Genomic DNA, 22,070 nt, shown 5'->3' with positions numbered 1-22,070 from the left:
AGTAGACGTGGGCAGTATTTTTTTTACACGTGATTAAATACAAAATAAGTCTCATTTTTCGATAGAAGACGGAATATCTAATTCTAAAAATTCATTCTGAAAATTTCTTTTTCATTTTAATTCGGTTTGCGAAATCTGTTATTTCATTCACAATTAGTTTGATCCTGGGAGGCGATCGGTTAAGGGTCGAATTTGTCTTAAGGAAATCACGTGCTACGCGAGGCTCGGGTATGATTTCACATTCTATCTGATTTTGAATTTTCGAATTTAGTCGTATCTCATATTTCACAAATTATTTTCCAATAATATACTCATATTACAAATATAAATCAATTTAATTAACTTAATAACATATAACATAATACATCAAGTAAATCCACTCAAAACTCTTTTATTTATATCTCACTCATTAACAAACAAATATTTTTATCTCATTTAAAAGTTCTATTTTTTTATAAAATTAGTTTTATCTTAATTATAAATAAATATATATATTTTTTATTTATTTGTATTATTTAAAATTTTATTCTTTACAAAATAATATTTATATTATATATATTTTATTGAAATATAATATTAAAATATTCAAACACATTGTAAATTTATTTATAATATAGTAAAAAAAGACAAATGACTTGTCACCAGTCATAGTGGTCACGGAGGATAGCGAATTTCCAGTTATGCCCTTAGGAAATCTCAAGTGCGATTTTATTTTGCAGTAGGCCCAAAATGTTTGGTATACAGTTAATGCGATGGGGAACGGTAATATCACTATTATTGTCTACTTTTTAGCTAGATTTTTGTATTACTAGAATAATACGGGAAGAGAAGATTATTATTATTATTATTATTAGGCATTAATCAGTTATTGATACAACCAAAAAATTACCATACTATTGATAATCACCACACTCAGCCAATAATAATGATAAATTGATCATGATCATTATAGACGCCAGAAAACGGGTCTGCCCCATGATGGAAGCTGGGTCTCACTAACTGTTTATGGGCTATAATTAATTGGAACGGATCGTGATGTGGGCTGAGACCAAATGGGCAATTTGAGTTGAGTTAACAATTACTACAAATATTGTTCAATTTAAGGCTTGTGAATATTTTCTCTGAGAAGCTTTATTTACATACATTATTCATCAAAATTATGTCTTGTCAAAAGCGAAACAAAAACATCGCCAATCCTATCCATCCATAATTTTAACATAACAACTATACACCCCTGCATCCCATGAAAATTGTCCATACTACTCTAAATACGAAAATTTTAAAGAATAATTTAGTAAAAATAAATATTATATAATACAAATAATTAACTCACAATTTTATTATCCTAAACAACAACAACAACCACAACTCAAAACATTTATTTCTTCTAAAAAATCCACATCAACTAACTAGGGTTTGTTAAGATAATTTTAAAAAAATTACCAAATTAAATAATTTTTTCTTCTTATTATCAAACAAACTACTATTCTTTTTTATACTCATAATTCATCAATATTTTTAATAAATTTTCTATAATAAACCACTTTTACTTTTTACATATCATACTTCTGAACATTTAAGTTCTACCACTAAAAAATTGTATCACAATATCTACCACTGTAAAGTACAATATGATCTTCATTTTCTAGTTCAAGAAATGTAGGTATCTTAAAATATAAATAGCTAAAAGAGATGATAATGGGTAGTAAGTTAGATGTAGTAGTGAAAAATAGCAAAACATCATCCAAAAATGTGAAGAGAATATTAAGGATTGAATAAAATACCATAGTAAGAGGTGAACACACAGTTCCAAATTTCCCAATGGAGGAGTCTCTTAAAAAGCTATTAATGAAGGCAATAGAGTAAACTTAACTTGGCGGCGCACCACCGAAGCCGCCACCACCGCGGCCAAAACCCGGGCGCCCGCCACCCTGCAAAGTTAACAAGTTTCAAAATTTGCTGAAAATGAGGAAACGACAAGAAATACAACAGATAAAAAAATAACTGAGGCAAGAACATGCAAGGAAGAACTGTAACATCTCATGGTTTCAATCTTGACAAACTCTAATGAGACCGGATGATGAATTGGGCAGAAGTCGGGACATATGAAGAAAGTCTGAATAAATAGGTAGCTCGTAGAAAAGTTATTATAGGTAATTTGGTCAGAAATCTACACAAAAGCAAAATCCCCTAATGGACGAATGCATATAAATCTCAAAACTATAAATGCAAAACAAGAAACCATTAATCAATCAATAATTGCCGAAAAGATAACAATTCAATGAGTTATATAGCTCAAGAAAAATGGAAATTACCCTGAAGGCAGGCTGGTAGTCAGCTGGTGCACCACCTTTATCACCACCAAACTCACCCGGCGGCCCTCTTGGCCCACCACGGTAACCATCCCGATCACCAAATCGTGGCCTGTCACCATCGAATCTTGGAGGTCCACTATGAAGACAAAACATATGCAGCTATTAGAATTGATGAATACGTGCAAACGGGCAAGATAAGAAAGCTCCGTAAAATAACCAATTTCACACCAACAACACAATCATTCAATCATATTGAATCATCTTATCCAAAATTATACATTTCATTTGGAACCAAACCAAAAATCCAAAATTTTGTAAAATGTTGAGCCAACACAAAGTGAATTTTCAAAAATCAGAAATCAGAATAATAAATTCCAAACCAAACCGAAAAATCAAAAACTGTATAATATGATTAAAAAAAAAAAAAATCCAAACTTTTTTAATGTCCAACATATCATAAACAAGCCCGCTACAGGGTTATCTAACATCTAACTGCTTATAAACAAATATTAAATACAAAAAAAAAAAAAAAAAATCCGCAAAATGTGCAATATATGCACATTCTCATTATAATATATGAATATTTCTAATATATTTCATATTTTCAATAAATAGATCTACAAATCCAAATTTTAGAAGAATTTCAATCCAATTCAATAAAAAAAAATCCTTGGTTGGAATAGATTATTCGGATTTCGATAGCAATTCCACAAAATTCACACGATATGAATGGTGATAAACACTGAGCGTAAACTATAATTACGCATTCCATGACAAAATTGAAGGAAATAGCAATCGATGAATTTACAATGTAAATTTAACAGAGAATTTACCGAGGGCGATCGCCAGGGGGTCCACCCATAGGACGGCCAAGGGGCTTCGCAGATTTCTTCAACGTGGCGGGGACGATTTCCGAAGGTAGGTTGAGATAAGTCCGGAGAAACTCAATCCCATCGTTGGTAAGGTACCAGTAATAATGCATCCACGCGAATGTCTCGCGCACATATTCCTTCGATTTGAAGCTCTGCATAAGCTTAATCACCTGGAGATTTGGAACATCAATCTCCGGGTGCTTCGCCAAGTTGTAATCCTTCTTCGCGAAGCACACGCCCTCTGGCACACAAACACATCTTCAAAATTCGAAATCTACAAACAAAAGCACCTCAAAAAGAAACCAAATTTCCAATCTCACCTTGAAAGAGGTACTTCGAGATCTCTCTCCGGTTCTTCTCGGGAATAATCTGGCCCAAAAAACCAATAACATGAAACAGTAAAACTCGATCCACGAAACATCACAAAAATTAACGAAATAGAATAATTGGAAGCGAATGCGTAGGCAAGGAATTTCAACACTGTACCATGGCTGCGACGGCGGCGCGAGGGGCGGCGGAAGAGTGGTCGACGTTATGAGAAGATACCGCAGCGCTGAGAGAGAAACGATGTCGTCGGAATTAGGGTTTCTTCAGTTTATATAGTGCGAAATAAAGCCCATGAAGCAGAATCCCTTTTAGGCCCATTTAAAAGAGAACCCTAATAAAAATATGCAATTCACAATTGGGCCTCGGGCCATTAAATGGGTTCTTTAATTGGGCCAAAGTAAAGCCCGAAATGAAGTGGCTGTTTTCGGACAATTGAAGAAATCTGGAATTAGTAAATATTGAAAAAATTGGGCCATTTGTAACTTGAATTGGGCCTCGGGCCATTAAAAGAGATTTCTTAGGTTTGTGAATTTCTCACATAATTTTTTTTTTTTTGTTTAAATCAGTTTTCTTTTAAATATATCAAATCAAATAATTACTATTTTTTTATATATTATTAAAAAATTAATTTTATATTCAAATTTTTATTTAAAATTTTATTTACATCATATTAAATAATTATTTGAATTCAAATTTGAAAATCCAAATCCACATTAAAAATCTTTTGGAGTTTCCAAAACTATAAAAAAATATATTTTATGAAAAATATATATTAAATTTAATATTATTAATGACTAATAGTATCAAAACCTTATATGTGTTATATAAAGAGAACTCATTTTAATTTTTATTTTTTTTATTTAAATAAACTAATTAAAAATAATATATTTCAGAATATCTTGCAAAAATTATATACTAAAGATACTAAAATAAAACTTCAAAAAACAATAATCTAACCATATGATTATTTTATAATATATATATTTTTTAAAAATTTAATAATTTCAATTAAATTTATTTTATTAAAACAAAAACAATTTCAAACACAACTGAACAAACCTAACCCTTACGCTTTTTGGTGTTGTGACTTTCCTTTCCTGTCTAATTTGTAGACCATACTACACAAAAAATATCAACATCAAATTCATCAAAATATATTTACATGTATATATATTAGAAAATTCATCAAAATACATATACAAGAGATACTTTTTTTTTTTTTTTTTTAACAAATAAAAAGAAAACATATACTAAAATTCTCAAATCCAAACTTCCTCTCGAAAAATATATATATTCCCTCAGTCTATTTTATAAATCTAAATTTAATTTTGACGAAATTTCTTTTTAAAAAAATTAATATCTTAATTATAAGTAATAATATAACAATTAAATAAGAATATTTGAAAATAAAAATAAAATCTATTTACTAAAAAAATAATTATTTTATAATTAAACAATCCAAAAATAAAAATATATATATTTATGAGTTAACGAATAAAATATACTACCTCCGTCCAACTCTAAGAGTAAAAATATTAAATATAAATATAGCCTTTAGAACCGAATCGAGGGATTATTATTTTCAAATAGTAAAATTGAAACACCCTGTCCAACAACAAAACCAAACACATCCAAACGAAGCGAATCAACCACCAAAACAAATTAGCCAAAACAATATATAGATTTGCATTTTATTAACAAAAATAAAAAAAAATAATAATAAGAATACATCAAAATTTTGTATATACACACAACATACCTTTTATCCCTACAAGAACACCATTTTCCAGCAACATCATCATCATCATCTTTATTTCATTTTATTCAACAATCATCTCCACCTCCACCGGAGAGATCAACTGCACAGCCGAACACCGCCGCCCGATCATCATCGGACACCATTCCACAGCCGCCCCATCAAACCTAGTCAGCTGGCTGTCCGGTTCGTTCGACCATACCATGATGTCATAATAACAATATATAGATATATAGCCCAGTTATGTACCAAATTATTCAAAATCATTCATCCGTTAGGCTGAGAAGTACCGCATCGGTTACATCAAAGTCGGGATCCTTCTCGGCGTCGATCTCACAGGTCGAAAGCAGCTTTTTCTGTATTTGAAGATAGTGTAAGATGTTGAAGCAGAGTATAACTAGAGAATTTAGATCTTACGTGATCTTCGAAATCTGGGCTGGACAAATTGACGGCAAGGTTTCTCATCAGCAATAGTATCTGGTAAGAATCCGATGAAAATCAACATTGTATTAAAAGACAAAACCGGAGAACAAGTAGAGATTGCGTGCCTAACAGACAAATCAAGAATTGGGAACGGAAGTGAACAGAATTTCCATCCCAATGAATTTCGATATCCCATTCATTATTTACAGTAGAATTATGTAAAAATGTAAGTAATTGAAGAAGTAAATATAATGAGTAATGTTCATCTATACATACTTTGTTTTTGTAATTCGTGATTTGATAAAAATATTATATTATCATTTCTTCGATAAATTTGTTCACTGACATTTCTCAATGGAACAATTACTCATAAATATTATTTAAAAAATATAAATATACATACACATTAATATAATATATACATTATCCACTCATAAAAAGTCAACCATTCAACACAAAATATTATTTTTTATATTACCAACACAGTTCCCGATACCATTAAAAAAAAAAAAAAAAAACTTAATTCATCTTAAAACGCTAGTGTGTTTACTTGTGAGGTTTTGGTTTTGAATTTTAATTTTTAAATAGTAAAATTTTGAATTGAAATAGTTGTTTGGTGTGATATAAATATGTATTGACGTGATGTTTTGAATGTAAAATTAGATTTTAGTGTAATAAAATAAATAAAAATTGGGAGTTTGATTTAATATTTTTGGAGAAAAGAAAAAAAGTTAAGAATAATAAAATAAGGGTAAAATCTTACAAGTAACCAGAGCCTAGACCGAATATTTTCCTCTAATGGCAAATAAAATTAGTGAATTTTGTATTGCTCCCTTCATCTACTAAATATATGTATGTTATTTTTCTTTATTATTATTATTTATTCACAATAAATACACTTACCATTTATAACAAAAAAAAAAAAAAAAACTTTTATGAACTTTTTAATTTATATCCTTCAATATTAGACTTATTCTATTCAATTATAATTTTTCAAATCATAACAAAACAAACCCTAAAATATTTGTAATTTTCCTTCTTTACACATAATTTCTCTCTTTCACCATTCTAAATATTTATTAATAAAATCAACTCAAAGAGAAACTAAGAACAAAATAGCAAAAAAAAAAAAAAAAATCAAAATTATACCACCTAAACTACTACATACCGTTTCAATATCGATTGGGTCCATCTTCTTCAATTGCTGCAAATGTCCGGATACAGTCGGATCGAAGACGCTTCCAATGAAGTTGTATACTCGGGCAAAATCTGGAAGAACTGTATTTGCAAAAAGGCGAATTTTGGATAACAAAAGAGCAAAAAGAGGATGATTCACAGTGTTCCCGTAATATAAATCAATTTTAGCAAGGTCATATTGAATAAATCACCTGCAAGTCTCGTTCTTGGAGCGATTTCATTGCTCCCAACATTCGGCTGTAATTTGCCCGATCCAGTATTGCCTGCAAGAACATGGGAAGGAGAAGTTTACATTTAAAATTCTTACCCCCAAAGAACTATAGAGTAAACAAAAAAAGTGCTGAAGAAGCGGACTTGTTGTCGCAGCGGATATGTCCGGACATCTTGGTACAGACACAGAAGGATCAGGATGTCTGATCGACGAGGTGGATGGATTGGGTCTTCTAACATGTCCGGCATCGTTTGTTGCAGGAGGGGTTTGAAAGGATATCTCATGTGGAGTTGCCGGAGCTTCGGGAGATGTAAGAAAACACATCAGCCATTTTATAAGATTGACCGCTACTTGGACTAAAAAAAAAACACATTATCTACCGATTTTCGAGGCTTTTTGTGGATAAGGATGGGCAGCTTTCCTTTTGGGGCGGGGTGGAGGTAGCCGTTCGTTGGCTCCGCTTTTCTGAACTTTCTGGAAATACTTCTGAGCATGGCTTCGTATCTACAAAATTTAAACGGTCGCTCTGTAGATTAAACGACAAGGTTGTAATGTCATCATACGACGGGTAAGAATTTTACATCATCGAAATGAAAAAGTATTTGCCCTAGACGGCATTGCAAGTGTGAAGTGGAAGAACATGACTTGCCTGGATGACTGTCTTCGATCCAACAAATGCTTCGATTTTCTTCCAATCACGGTCGAAGCTGCAGACAAGAACAGATGTAATGTATCACATGTAATAGAGCAAAATTTACGGAAGATAACAGCAACAAAGATTTTTTTTATTTAAAAAAAAAAGAACAAAAAAAGAAAAAGAAAAGGCCAACAGATGTAGTTGATAATCATAGCCACGCCAATCGATTGTAATACACAGAAAATTACTTATCTATCCCCTAAGGTCCCGTTTGGTTGGAAGGATTTGAGGTAAAAGTATTTCAAATGATTTCATCAAATTCATTAGTTTCGTCTCCAAAGTTAACTATGGATTTGAAATTATCTCCTTCAATTTTGTGGCATTTCAAATAGTTGTTGCAACCAAACAATGGCTTTTAATTAATAAGTATCAAAGATTTCATTTTTGAGGTAATTCAAATCCATTTATTTAATATCCACCCTAAAATTCAAATGCATCCAATAAAACAGGCCCTAAAAAGTTTTTAGCACTCAGTGATACTTCGAGAAATAAAACAAACAAGTCATTCACAAGCATGGCTCATACAAGCTCGATTAAAGTTCGAAGGCTAATTTCAACTAGTTTTTACTCACAAAAGAGGTCAAACTTTATTTGTGAACAGGGTAATTAATCCTCTCAGATTTACAATGTTATTTATTTCATAATATTAGACTCAAATTCGAATTATGGCAAAGTTCACTGATTAATATTATCCAGTTGCATTTGAGCAAAAATTGGAAAACCAAATTCGAACTATAACGAGGCTAAATTGAACATCATCTTCAGCTCGATTCTCTTTAGTCGAGTAATCAAGTTGGGCTGGTACACAGCTCTAGTGTAGGTGTGTTCATTCGAGTTTTCGATTTATTTTCAATGCAAACTGTCAAAATTATATTTTCCATTCGAAAAATTACTCCATTAACATCAATTTTTGCATCGAAAAAGCATATTTCACATTCAAGAAAATCTAAATCAAAAAACCACCAAGAACATCCGAAACACAAACAAACAAACAAATAAGAACACACAGTATTGATTGTCAAAACTCAACAATTACACCTTGTAAACACAGATTTTTTCCTCACGGATAAAATCAAACAACAAAAATGAAAACCAAGAGAGGATGAAATCAAACTAAAAGTGCTGCACAAGATAAGAAGAGGATCCAAGCTATCAATTCATCCCAATCCCCAAAACAAAACAATCGAACAGCGCCGAAAAATTTTAAAACCCTAACCCTAACCCTAAAATTGGGAACAGAACAATAAAGTAGAAAACTCACAGGTGCAGGGCTTCGAGGAACTTGTCGTGCTCCGGCTCGGTCCAGCTCTCGCGCGATTTGGTGATGGTGTAGGGCTTCCGGACTTTCTTGGAGGGGTCGTCCGCCGGAAAGGAGCCGAGATTGGGCAACGCCATGGCGGTGAGATCGAATTGAAGATTGGGGTCGGATGAGACTGATTGGAAGCGAGGCTGGGTCATGGAGAGGATCCGAGGGGCGTGGCGTTGGTTGGTTTAGCTTTACGGGTGCTGGCGTTTCCTTTCTTCACTCGCTTCCTCCCTCCCCACAACTGCACTGCTTTCTTCCTGTCCTGTCCTCTGTGTATTGTGCTGCTGGTCGACCTTTTTTCTTTTTTCTTTTTTTTATTCCTCCTCATTTTCTCATCTTTGCGTTTTCAGCCTGTCTACGTGGTTTTTAATTTTTAGTTTTTAATATATGTTTAAATTTATATTTAATAGTAGTATTTATTATATAAATATTATTTTTTATACATGTTACTTTTTTTTTTTTCGTTCGTCCCAAAATAAAATTATCATTTCAAAATTTGATCGAAAAGGAAAAGTCATCATTCCAACTTGACAGGCTAAAAGTCATCAATTTAGTAATTATACTGCCTATTTAACCTAATAAATACCCTTTCAACTGAACTGATGCAGTATTATAAAAAATATATTCACTTAAAAAACACAAAATGTACCCACTTTCCAATCAAGATTTTGACATGTCTACATATTTTTTTTAAAAAAAAAAACAATTTGAGCTTTTTTATTTTAGTTTAAATTTATATAAATTTTTCATATAATATTTTATAGCAAAAATAGTATTACCTTCCCCTATGTCAAGGTCTCGTTTACTTTCCATTTACTTTTGGTGTTAATATTTAAATATTAATAATTATATTAAAATATAATATAAATTAAAAAAAAAAAATCCAAAAATACTTTTTCAATTAGGGTGTGTTTGTTTGAAGGATTTTGGTAGATTTCCACTATTCATCCAAATTTTTTCCCCCAAAAACATCAAATCAAACACCTATTTTTCATTTTTTATATTATACTAAAAATCAATTTTACATTCAAAACATCACATCAAACCCTATTTATATCACATCATACAACTATTCAAATTCAAAATTTTTACTATTCAAATCCCAACTCAAAATCCAAACCCCCAAACAAACACACCCTAATGTCTTATAACAATTTGATATGACTTACCATTTACTCTATTTGTCATTAGAATTAGCTCATTTGTATTAGGTACGAAGATTAAGAAAAATAAATATCTTATTAAAAAAATGATAAAGTAGTTAATAATATTTTTAAAAATTTAATTAGAAATGAAAATAAATGAAGAAATAATATAATATAGTCGTGATATTTATTATAAATAAGTATTGAATAAAAGAATATTAATTAAATATTGGTTTTGAGTTTGTCAAAATTAGTAATCCAATAAATTTAAGCTGATGGAGTAAAAAGAAAAATGCAAACAATTTTAGCGGATGAAACATAGTATTATTTTTCCTCGAAACCCTGGAAAAATCTGAAACAATCATTAGAGTATTTCTATTAGAAAGCAACGAACACATCCAATTAGAGACGGAATTACGTTGTTCTCAGGGGCAGTTGCCCCCTTTTATTATTTTGCCCCCTTAGTTTTAAATTTTTTATATTATAATGTAAAAAATAATAAGTTTTTTTGTAGTTTTTTTATTTATATTTTTAAATTTTATTTTTTTAATAAAAATTATTGAATTTTATTAAATATTTTTAAATATTTCTCTAAAAGTTTAATTTTTAGTTTTTTTTATTATTATTTTATTTTATTGTATTGGGAGAAATCGAAAAAATAAATAAATAAATTGACATTTTGCCCCGTTGCATCCAACCAACCCAATTTTTCAATCTTCTCTAACAATGTTGAAGATCCAAATTCAGAGATTGATCCAATCTTTCATCCATTCTATATCCCCTGTGTTATGCAACAAGACAGCATGACACCTTAAGAACAAATCAACTCGACGACGATGATGGCCGATCGTTTCCTTCTTCTCCGGTTTCGTCTTCTTCCATCCACATCTCGTTCCAGTTCTTCTCCAGCTGCTCGAGCCCCAGAAGCGATCCTTTCTTGTCCGCGTCGAGGCTCGTCGACAGGCTGCCATAGGCAATCCCGATCGCCGACGTTCCGAATGTGACGAAAGTGGTCGCGTACGGCACCGCCTTCGGGACGTTCCAAATTCCGTGTTCCTGCAACAAATTCATCCCCTGCAGCAATGCGAATCCGAGCCCTATCGGCACCCCGACCAGCAACAGGATTCTTCGGATCATCCTGTCCCAAACGACATCGGGTATTCTGTCGTCGTCAATTTCCGGTTTTCGGGGGACGGACGGTTTCTTGCCTTTTCCGGGCCTTGTGGAGGCAAAGCCCTTTGATCCCGCCGCCAGCCGCTGTCTCCGCAGGCGGAGCGGCGCGGCGGCGGGTGGGCGGAATGGGGGTGGGTTGGGTAGGGGAGGGGGTGGGTGTAGAAGGGACAGAGCTTTCATGGTTTGTTGAAGTTAAGGAAACTCTGTATGTATGTATGTGTGTGTAAGAAAAGTAGAATATCTTATCTACAGGGTGTATGGCTGTGGTGAATGAACTCTCACTAGCAACAAGATTTGTAATATTGAGATAAAGATGATAGGAAGAAGAGATATTTTTCTATTTTTAAGTGGCTAAAATGGTACGCTTTTTATCAGGGGTGGGCAAAATATCTTGAATTTTGGATTGAACATTTTATAAATTTTGTATTCTCGAATCGATACACTAAAAATGCAAACAAATCTAAAATCCAATCCAAACTTTTATGTAGTATAAATCAAAAAAATAATACAAAAATATCTCTATAAGTCTCTTATAATACAATGACGAGAAAAAAAATAAAAAATAATGTTCTTTATAAGTTAGTATTAGATTTGAATATACTTTATTTATATTATATATATCTAAGTATAAAATAAAATTAAAGATTATTTCGGATTTTTCGACATTAATTCAGATTTCAGATCTATTCAATTGATTTTTTCAAAAATTTTGAATTTTCGCATTGGTTCCACTTTTGTCAATCGAAACTGAAAATCCGAATGCTCGCTCATCCTACTTTCTATGAGTGTGTATTTCTATATTCTCGACCTTATTTTCAAGCTATTAAATTTTTACTAGTGTAGTCAATAAAACATCACATCTCGTATCAACTTTTTACTATAAATGGGATCTCATGCATATAATATTTTCTAGAGATTCAGCCAACTTAACTTCATACTAATCAAACTTGCCTTTTGAATCAAGTCTGAGAACTACAATTCGATTGTAAGATGTATTTTAAGATGCAAAAAATAAGTGTAAAATCACAGGTTTTCTCTTCATTTCAAAAATCTTTTCTTAACATGAAATTCAACATTTTACTACTCACTCGAGTTCGAAGAGATTCTAAGTTTCTAGCATAAGATCGATGTGATTCTCTATCTATCGGTCGAAAAGAAAATAAAAGAATGCTGAGAAAACCGAAATTTCTCTTTACGAAACAGCACAAATGAAATTTTAGGCAGGCGACGAAAGATGGTTATACACATAGTACATAGCAAATTTAGGACTACATCGAAAAAGCATAAATTTATGAATTCATGCAAACCTAGGACTCAGCCTGTTGAGCTTCTCTCTTGTGCTGATATTTGAGTGCTCTCGGAAAGAGGAGATCGTTTAGTTGCCTTTCAGCGCTATATTCTGACGAGGCCTGCGTAAATTTATGTTTAAGAACACACAATAATCGCAAAGTAATTCACGTTGTAATTAAGAAAGATGGTTCTTATCTATATAATTTTCTTGTTCGAGCAAATCACATTTTGCTTCTCCTAGGTTCATGTGATTCATCGATAAGCTGATTATCAATCTTGAAGAGCAAGAGAAATGCACCTATTATATATGGGAAATGATAAAATAAAACAACTACATTCGTACCCGTTTCTTAAATGCAAATCGCAACGTCTGAACTTGTGTTCCAGAGCAAACTCTTAAATCGACACCAAGGCCGTCTATGCCTATAAGAGCACATTCCTGAAATAACTCGAGCTTAAATAATTAGCATAGTAGGCGATGATATCATCCCATAAACTTTTAAGAATGTTGCGATTAAATACTTGAGAATTGTAGTGTGTTACCTCGACTTGAATTCCCTTGCATCTCCAGCACAGAGATTTCAGAGCTTGTGTTGTCTTCTCCCCGCCAGCTTTGAGACGAGATATGATTTTTGCAGCTGAATGCGCAATCACATCAGGCTGAGCCCTTCTAAAATCTTCTATCTCGACATTATTCTGCAGCATCGACACACAAAAAAGGAAAAATGGAATAAAAATAAAATCATTTGCCGATATAGTAGCAAGAAATTACTCATTCACAGTTTCATTTTCCTCGATATGGACAATATAGTCTCTAAAACAGACCATTCCTTTCTTGTAAAAAGATCGAAATGATGATCAACGTCAACATCAGAGGGGCGCGCAAATATTGAGGATATTAAAATTTTACTGTGTACCGATATATATATATATACTGTGACCTTTAAACAAAAGGAAACATGAAAAAGGAAGCCTTTTGTTGATGAAAGAATAATAACAAAGTTATACCTGATTCCCATGCGCCGAAATTAACTGTATTTTAATCGTCTCCAGCTTGTAGAATGCAAATCCACTTCCCAAGTTCTCACCCTTCTCCAATTCCTCTTCCCAATTTGGGAAATCTTGCGGTAATTCTGTTTCATGTCTATGGCCATTGATCAGAGTAACACTTTCTTGAGATTGTTCTCTGGTGATTCGATTTGTATCCACATCACTCGACTCGGGGTCAGGTATATGTCTCCGGATGACAGAGTGTTCTTCAAGGAATGCAGGTCTTAAAATGCCATGAATAGCAATTCCAGCAGAGGGCTGCTCCATGAAATCTACGGGATCATCTGATGCAACCTACAAAAATTATAGAGAGAAAATATTCATAAGATGTTAATAAAAAAGCCAACGGAAACAATAAAGTACAGCTAACAGTTCCGTAAATAAAATACTTGAATCATTGCTAAGATGATCGATATAAGAAGCGAGAGAGAGGCTTACTTCCGCCAGCTTTTTGGCAAAATACATCGGATGTGAAGATCTCATCGTTTCCAACTTAGCCCAGTCTCCCAATGATCCATCACTTTCCTCGTCCTGATCCTCCTCGTCGAGAATGGAAACCCAATCCTTCACAAGTACATGATAAAATGTTAAATAAAAGTTATATACTTGAGAAGAAGCTTAAGAAAAACATCCTCACATCATTGTAATTATCATCATCATCTTCATCATCATCATCTTCATCGTCATCTTCATCTTCCTCATCAAACTCATTGCCTACATCTTCCAGCTCATCTAAGCCAAAATCGATTTCACCGTGACCCAATGCCTCCATCTCACTGATCATTTCTGCAGTGTCCAGCCCAATAATGACTTGCTGCATTGCATTACAATCGAGTAAGTCTCCACAAAAAACTCAATCCGATTATCCTCAATTCTATTGCAGGAATTACATTAGCATTAACCTCACCACAACAGTTTCCTCCGTAGTTAGGGCTTGAAGGATGTCCTCATCGTTCTTCACTTGAAAATAGATATCTGTCCAAAAGTAAACAAAACTCGATATCGGCAATAATTCCTTGTGGGAAAAAATGAAAATGACAATATGTAAAAATGTCTTACTTCCATGTTCATCAGTCACATAAGGTAAATCAGGCCAGAAAATGTTCTCATGAACATCCTCATTCACCGTGCCCGAAAACATCAGCGTCGCCTTGCTGTTCACCTAAAACCAAAAGCCTTCACACAAATTTAACATTTTCGACAAATTTAAAAAAACTAGAATTCAATCCATGCTTATGTTGGATAAATTCAGATTCTGTAGCTATTTAGTTACAGTAATCACCATTCACAATATCTTATCTTCCATTCCTCCCCACACAAAAACGCTTTCCTTACAGTGTGTTTGTTACATAAAAATGGTGATACAAAACTGAAATATCATCATTTTTCTTGTTTGTTTGAATCAGAAATTCCAAATTTGAAATATAAATCATTTTTCATTTTAATACATCGTCCACTCAAGATCCATCAGATCATTGTATTGTTTTACATTTATCAAATGAATTCTATAATTTACCAAACTCTGTTCAATTTTTTTTTTCTCTGCACAATTCTATGGATTCCATTCACTGTACCAAATAAATGCAATCTTAATCTCATATCACAATAATTTTTTCCAAATTATACCTCAATAATCGTTCGAGACGTCTCAGCAGGCGTAAGCGTAGCAGCTTCCCCATTCTCCAACAAATTGGAATCAGCAATCTCCTCAAACGGATGATACCTCTGAGGCTTTGCATTCTGCTTCACCGGACCTGAATCCGAGCTCGATTTCCCACTAATTCCATTTCCACACTTCGCCCTGCCGCCGCACCTCCTACTCCCATCCCTGCAAATCAATCAAACGCACAAATCAACCAACTCTCCACAACAATCGACCAATCTCCACAATGCAAACTCACCAAACCTAAAAAATTCAAACTCAAATTCAACCAAAGAGAAACACTATCTAAACCAGCACCTCCGCACAAGCAATGAGGCCGACTTCGAGAAGACGCGACTGGACGAGTAGAAGTAAGCGGGGCAAAGCCGCGAGGCGGAGGCGGAGGCGGAGGCGGCGGCTTGAGGCTCGATCATCAGCATTTTTCTCGAGCCACCAAGATCAATAGCGAATGGAATCCAACGAGCTACGTTCCTCGAGTCATAAGGTGGAGAGCAGAATCAATGGAACCGCATCTGGCATCTTTTCTCGGTGGGATTGGAACGTGTGGTTCTTCTTTATCCGTCGGAGAGAGAGAGAGAGAAGGCTTTCCTATTCGCTATTCGCAGCTGGGATGGGTTTGGGCGACGCCATATCTTCGGATGCTTCGTACATTCAGCCCAGAAAGTCGCATTTTATGAACCACGCTTTCTAGTTTGCAGTGTTCGACGAATTTAACCCGAGCACAGCCGTTAAAAAAAAAAAAAAAAGGTGGCAACTTAGGTAAAAATGTGGAAGGGTATGTTTGTTTAAAGGTTTTGTTTGAATTTATACTATTCATATAAATTTTCAATCAAACACTTATTTTTATTTTTTATATTACACTTCTTCTGTTCCGTTGTAAGAGTGACGTTTGCTTTTTCAGGTAGATTTTTTAAGGTAAATTTTTTAATATTAGTATTATATTGAACTGTAGTAAAAAAAGATAAAAATATCTCTATTACTATAGTGTAATATAAAAGTAATGACATTTGTGTAATATATTGTAAGTTAAAATGATATTTATTATGTTAAGTATTAAATTAGGAAATGATAACATTTCAATGAGACGGAGGGAGTATTAAAAATTAATTTTAACTATATAAGCTAGCAATGAAAATTAAAAATAAATAAATAAATATTTTATTAAGCAAAAATAAAAAATTTAAAAGATAATTAAAGGTAATTTTAGAAATTTGGTTAGTAATTAAAGAAAAAAAATATATAATAAAATTAATGGTATTTGTTGTAATAAGAATTAGTGAAGAATAATAATTAAATTTTAATTTTTTAAATTTTTTCAAATATAGCAATAGATAACTTTAGTAACGGGACGAAAAAGTAATGTGAAAATAAATTTGGAGCAATATATTTTAATAAATTATTATTTAAAAGAATAAATAAGAAAACTATATTTAAATAAATAAAGGGTGTGTTTGTTTGAGGATTTGAATTTTGAATTTGAATAGTTGTAAGATGTGATATAAACAGCTGTTGATGTGATGTTTTGAATGTAAAATTAATTTTTAGTATAATATAAAAAATAAAAATAGGTATTTAATTTGATTTTTTTGAGAGAAAAAAATAGAATGAAAAGTGAAATCCAAACAAATCTCTCAAACAAACACACCCAAAGTGTAACAAATTAAAAAAGTTCTAAAATAGAAATAATAAGAAATACATTGGATGTGTAACTAGATAAAAAAACGATAGATAATTGGGCTAGCGCAAATGAACTTATAACAGTTTAGAGCCCATTTTCTAAAACGACGACGTTTCAACAATATATAGATCAGAACTCGTCTGCGATCTGAGAATTTTTCAGACGAAGAAGAGGAAATGCAATTCTTCGGTGGCTTAGAAACCAGTCCGTCGCCGGCGGCGCCGACGTCAGCCGGAAACAATGGCAACATGCTCTACATATTCAACAGGAATGGAATTTGCTTGCTTTATAGGGAATGGAACCGCCCGCTCAAAACCCTCAGTTCGCGCGAGGATCACAAGCTCATGTTTGGTCTACTTTTCTCTCTCAAATCCCTAACCGCGAAGATGGATCCAACCAGGTTTTTTCACAATTGACGCCTTCTCAGAATCTCATCCTTCAATTTGACAGTTTTAATGTGGTTCCGTGTTTGTTTGGCAGTCTCGAGAAAGGAAATCTAGGCGTGCCGCAGCTGCCTGGGCAAGGCTGTTCGTTTCACAGCTTCCGTACAAATACGTATAAATTGAGTTTCATGGAGAGTCCGTCTGGGATCAAGGTTTGCTGAAACTATTGATTCGACGGAATTTTAATCTGGAATTTCGATAATCATCTCTCTGTTCGATGGAAATTCGCGGTTTAGGGTTTAAATTTGGAATTATGTTTTTCTGATATGTTGAGTTTTTAAACTGTTGCAATTTACAGTTTGAGTTTTATATGTTCTTGTCATGAAATCGAGCTTGAATGGGGTATTGTCTTGTTGATGATTCGTCAAATATACCCGAATTTTGCTGTAGATTTGGTGTGTTAGGTTGGTAGTTTGGATTTTGGGTTTGTGGTTTGCGGTTTGGAGTATAAAAATTTTGAATTTGAATATATATATATATTATATATTTATATAAATTTGTATTGACCCTGATGTTTTGAATCCAAAATTAAATTTTTAGTATAATATAGAAAATAAAAAATAAAACATTGATTTGATGTTTGGGGGAAATTGGTGAATAGTCAAAATATTTGGGGAAAACCCCAACCAAACACAATATTTTCGATACTTAAGAGTGTGTTTGTTCGGTGTTTAGAGTTTTAGGTTGCAAAAAATATTATAGGGAAAAATATTTTGTGAGTGTGTGTTTACTTTTATTGTTGTATATCATATATTGTATTTTTTTGGTAATAATTTTGGAGAATCGTTGGAATAAAACAATAAGTGAACATGCCTTTAGCATTCATAATGATATATGACTAAGGGTTTTCAACATCAATCCTGATGTTGCAAATGTTTATCTTTTGAATTGGTGGCTTAACAGAATCAAACACTAGGGAATTTTTAGAGATCTCCATAGTTTCATGAATGCCTTATGAAACTTAGCGATTATTGGTCTCTAAATTGTGGGGTTTGGACAGTGATAGTGGTTGTACTCTAAGATATGTATGTATATATATATATATATAATGCTAGCTTCTAATTATATCGGTTCACGAGAAAAACACTAATACTTCTTTGTGATAGTGAATCTTCAATTCAAAGAGTGAGAGCGGAGTTCATCTTTTTTGTACGTTTATACTCATCATTTGTAATGGATCTACATCCACTTGTGGGATTTTTTTCGACCTTCATCTACTTAACCGTTGTGTTAGTTTTGTGTTATAGATTTTCATACAGCTCTCATTTGGTTGGGGGTAGGATTCTTGAAATTTTGTGATCTTTGCATCCCATAGTCGCAATAGCTTTAATAGTTCAAACTTAAGTATGTCTTTTGTTTATCAAAATGAAACAATTACCAATTTTTTTGTTGTTTGCTAAACCTTGGATCTACATTATGTTACTTTTTCATGTGTTTTTGTGCTACCATATCTTCCGAATATGCAAATTCTGAAACCAAAGTGCGAAATTTCTTTGAAGTTTAGTATCCATGATGGAGTATATGCTTCTGGTGATGTTCTTTGATGAATTTAAAGATCGTGTTAACCTTCCAATTAACTAATTATCTTATGTAGTTGATGAATTAGATACATAAATTTAAGTTTGTGTGTTCATAATAACTCCAACCAAAAAAGCTTGTTAGTTAGTCCTCGCAAATTTGCCCGAATTTATGGTTTTTTTTTTTTTTGTTTATTGTACTTGCATTTTTATTGCTGCTTTTTTTTTTGGTAATTCTTTTACCAAAAAAGAAGCCCTTTTGATTGTATTTGATCAATTCCCTCGATGGATTCAGAAATACACAATGCTAAAGACACTATCTTGCTTGTTCAGCATCGTATTCCTTTGCTTTGCAGTTTACAGATGACGGAAGTTTAAGATGAAATGACGTGGCTGTTTTGCAGATAATCCTCGTGACCCATCCTCGGACTGGCGATCTGCGAGATTCCCTTAGGTATATCTATAACTTGTTTGTGGAGTACGTTGTCAAGAATCCGGTATATTCCCCGGGCAGTCCTATTCAGTGAGTATTCTTCTTCTGCTTGATACACGACGAAGTTATTAAATTAATCATTGCCCCATAGGTTATCGTATAGTGTGTTGATTATCTTAATTGATTATTAACATGTCTAATAAAAGATTAACAAAAAAAAATGAAGATAAAGAAACAAATTACCGGCACTAATTGTGCATGTTTGTGTTTTGGAGTATTTTGTATGTTTTGGATTTAAAATATTTGATCGGTTTAAATAAAACATAGATATCCGATATGATATTCAGAATAGAAAATTGATTTTGACTATCACTGGGTATGATGCTTTTTAGGAATAGAGAAAATATTTTACTGTAGATTGCATACTGGAAAAACAATGTCGAAAACACACTCACTCTTTTTTCTCGTGCAAGCTCAACGAATTAAATATCTCCGTTACGATTCTCTTGTGAAATATATAGTGTGTTTGTTTAGTATTTATAATTTTAGGTGTTTTTGTTATGAGGTATGAGGAAATGTGAAGCTATTATTAGAACTGAGTTCGTATGTTATTTGTTTGACTTCTATTGTTATGTATATATATATGTTGTGTATTTTAGGTAATACTCCCTTAGTCTGTATAGACACGAGAATTTAAGATAAAAATATAATTAGTAAATAACTAATAATGTATTAACAAAAAATAATTATCCAATAATATAAATAATTTTAAATTAAGATTAAGATAACTAATTAGTTTAATTAAAAAGTAAAAAATTATAAATTAAAAAAATTAAAATAAAATTAAAATATGCAATTATTTTCCAAAAAAAAAATAACATGAAATGTAGCACGGACACAAACGACAATGTGAACATAACAGGTATCTTAATACTAAGTGAACATGTTGATAATGTTTGAGTTATCCTTTGCCCTAAAACTTAGTTTTTTTCTCAGGGCCCTAAAATTGTTTCTTGTTACGCTTTAAAGATGTTCTATGCATAATAGTCCATTATATATCGATCATTGTCAGTCTAATAAAGCATGATCTCCCTCTTTTGTAGATGCGAGCCCTTTAATGCATCAGTTGATCAGTATGTCCGGGGCCTCGGCTGATTAATGTTGTTCGATATTTGTTCAAATCGGTTCGTATCATATTTGCCATTTTTTGTTGTTTGCATTTATGGATGATCGTCTATATTTGGTGAATACTGTGTATATTTTTGACAACATAATATCTTTCGGAGACGGCTTTTATTGCTTCGATTGTTGCCTGAATATGGCGCTAATTGAAATGCATACATTTGTCTTATTACGTTATTGCTCGGTGATGAGAGATATAGAATATGTTTGTTTAGTATTTTAGTTTTAGGTATTTTTTATACGAGCGGTTAGAATCTTCTCAGTAATATAAAAAAAAAAAATTTCATCCCGAACGAAAATATATATTTGGATTTTTTTAGTAAATTAAAAAATAATAGTATTTTATTAGTTAGTGAAAATGTGCAAGATGATTTTGTCTTTTATACCTAACATATTTGTAATTTATATAAAAATTAATGGTATTTTGATATTAGTGTGATTATTTTTATTATAATAGGAAATGAATATTTTTTTAGTATGACCGACAAAAATGTTAAAAATGGTGTTTTCGAGTAACATTTTTTGTTGAATTTTGTGAAAAAATAGAATATACATATATATATATAATATATTGAAAAAAAAATAATTGAAAGTTAATGCAAGTATTATTGGAAATAAGTACTCCCTCTGTCCCGTTAGTAAATTAATGAATTTTAAACATAATTAATAAATATAAATTAATTTAATTAAACTTTTCACATAATTTTCAAAAACTCTTTTATTTTTATTTTTTTTTAATTAAGAAATATTTTTATTTACCTTTAAAAGGGTTATTTTTGGCGGGCCGGAAGTATAAATGTGAGGGTACTTTAACTGGGTTTATATATACTAAAACAAAATTGAATATTTTGTGTTTGGACAATAAAAAATAGCATAAATATATTTCTATATAGAACGAACATGTGCTGTATAATTTATATATTGTAAATTAATACTCCCTCCGTCCACAAACTAATGTCTTACTTTTTTATTTGGGACGTCCAACAATTATTGTCCTATTTTCTTTTTTAAACACAAAATTTACATTTTTACCCTTAATTCATTTATTACTTTTAATCTCTACCATACACTTAAGAGCATATTTGTCCATTCATAAAAAAAAAAAAAAAATGACAATCACCTAAAAAATCGTACAAATATACTTTAGGACAATAGAAATTGGACGGAGAAAGTAATATATTGTACTCCCTCCGTCCCATAATAAAGTATCTATTTTTCCATTTTAGTTTGTTCCATGACAAAGTATTCATTTCCTTTTTTTAGTAACTGTACTATCTACCTAACATTACAAATACCCTTACAACTTACAATATATTATACAAATATCATTATCTTTATTATTTTAGTCATTTCTACTATATTTCTATTATATCTCAATATAATACTAATATT

At 32.1% G+C, this 22,070-nt stretch overlaps 5 protein-coding genes across 8 annotated transcripts; 1 reads left to right on the top strand and 4 right to left on the bottom strand.

Annotated features, from left to right (window-relative positions):
* Positions 1 to 1,753: 1,753 nt before the first annotated feature.
* Positions 1,754 to 3,789, bottom strand: LOC127256516 (40S ribosomal protein S10-1-like). Its single transcript, XM_051282566.1, has 5 exons — positions 3,674 to 3,789; positions 3,508 to 3,556; positions 3,149 to 3,428; positions 2,316 to 2,451; positions 1,754 to 1,931 (listed from the first exon to the last, which is right to left on the bottom strand). Exons 1-5 carry the CDS (start codon positions 3,674 to 3,676, stop codon positions 1,869 to 1,871), a joined length of 531 nt encoding a protein of 176 aa, XP_051138523.1. The 5' UTR covers positions 3,677 to 3,789; the 3' UTR covers positions 1,754 to 1,868.
* Positions 3,790 to 5,176: 1,387 nt separating this feature from the next.
* On the bottom strand, positions 5,177 to 9,428 carry LOC127256499 (protein REVEILLE 6-like). Of its 2 annotated transcripts, XM_051282537.1 has the most exons (9): positions 9,060 to 9,428; positions 7,751 to 7,808; positions 7,482 to 7,605; positions 7,245 to 7,400; positions 7,082 to 7,153; positions 6,862 to 6,971; positions 5,688 to 5,747; positions 5,561 to 5,626; positions 5,177 to 5,449 (listed from the first exon to the last, which is right to left on the bottom strand). In XM_051282537.1, exons 1-9 carry the CDS (start codon positions 9,254 to 9,256, stop codon positions 5,438 to 5,440), a joined length of 855 nt encoding a protein of 284 aa, XP_051138494.1. In that variant the 5' UTR covers positions 9,257 to 9,428; the 3' UTR covers positions 5,177 to 5,437. The 2 variants fall into 2 exon arrangements, with proteins under 2 accessions (XP_051138494.1, XP_051138493.1); XM_051282536.1 differs by having other exon boundaries at positions 5,177 to 5,626; positions 9,060 to 9,427.
* A 1,474-nt stretch (positions 9,429 to 10,902) lies between these two features.
* Positions 10,903 to 11,805, bottom strand: LOC127256325 (uncharacterized protein PAM68-like). Its single transcript, XM_051282292.1, has one exon. The coding sequence runs from the start codon at positions 11,600 to 11,602 to the stop codon at positions 11,072 to 11,074; it is 531 nt and encodes a 176-aa protein (XP_051138249.1). The 5' UTR covers positions 11,603 to 11,805; the 3' UTR covers positions 10,903 to 11,071.
* Positions 11,806 to 12,572: 767 nt separating this feature from the next.
* LOC127256323 (uncharacterized protein At3g49140-like) lies at positions 12,573 to 16,067 on the bottom strand. Of its 3 annotated transcripts, none has more exons than XM_051282289.1 (10): positions 15,723 to 16,066; positions 15,389 to 15,590; positions 14,822 to 14,924; positions 14,670 to 14,737; positions 14,400 to 14,576; positions 14,201 to 14,326; positions 13,721 to 14,056; positions 13,256 to 13,408; positions 13,056 to 13,151; positions 12,573 to 12,831 (listed from the first exon to the last, which is right to left on the bottom strand). In XM_051282289.1, the coding sequence occupies exons 1-10, from the start codon at positions 15,842 to 15,844 to the stop codon at positions 12,730 to 12,732; spliced, it is 1,485 nt and encodes a 494-aa protein (XP_051138246.1). In that variant the 5' UTR covers positions 15,845 to 16,066; the 3' UTR covers positions 12,573 to 12,729. The 3 variants fall into 3 exon arrangements, with proteins under 3 accessions (XP_051138246.1, XP_051138248.1, XP_051138247.1); XM_051282291.1 differs by having other exon boundaries at positions 12,817 to 12,949; positions 15,723 to 16,067; XM_051282290.1 differs by lacking the exon at positions 12,573 to 12,831 and adding an exon at positions 12,853 to 12,987 and having other exon boundaries at positions 15,723 to 16,067.
* A 1,176-nt stretch (positions 16,068 to 17,243) lies between these two features.
* LOC127256042 (uncharacterized) lies at positions 17,244 to 20,850 on the top strand. The gene is made up of 4 exons (XM_051281868.1): positions 17,244 to 17,503; positions 17,584 to 17,698; positions 19,468 to 19,586; positions 20,600 to 20,850. Exons 1-4 carry the CDS (start codon positions 17,280 to 17,282, stop codon positions 20,649 to 20,651), a joined length of 510 nt encoding a protein of 169 aa, XP_051137825.1. The 5' UTR covers positions 17,244 to 17,279; the 3' UTR covers positions 20,652 to 20,850.
* Positions 20,851 to 22,070: the final 1,220 nt, after the last annotated feature.

The sequence above is a fragment of the Andrographis paniculata genome, unplaced genomic scaffold (assembly GCF_009805555.1).
Source record: "Andrographis paniculata isolate CXL003 unplaced genomic scaffold, ASM980555v1 Contig55END, whole genome shotgun sequence".
NCBI lineage: Eukaryota > Viridiplantae > Streptophyta > Magnoliopsida > Lamiales > Acanthaceae > Andrographis > Andrographis paniculata.
This window is presented reverse-complemented; position numbering and strand designations above follow the sequence as displayed.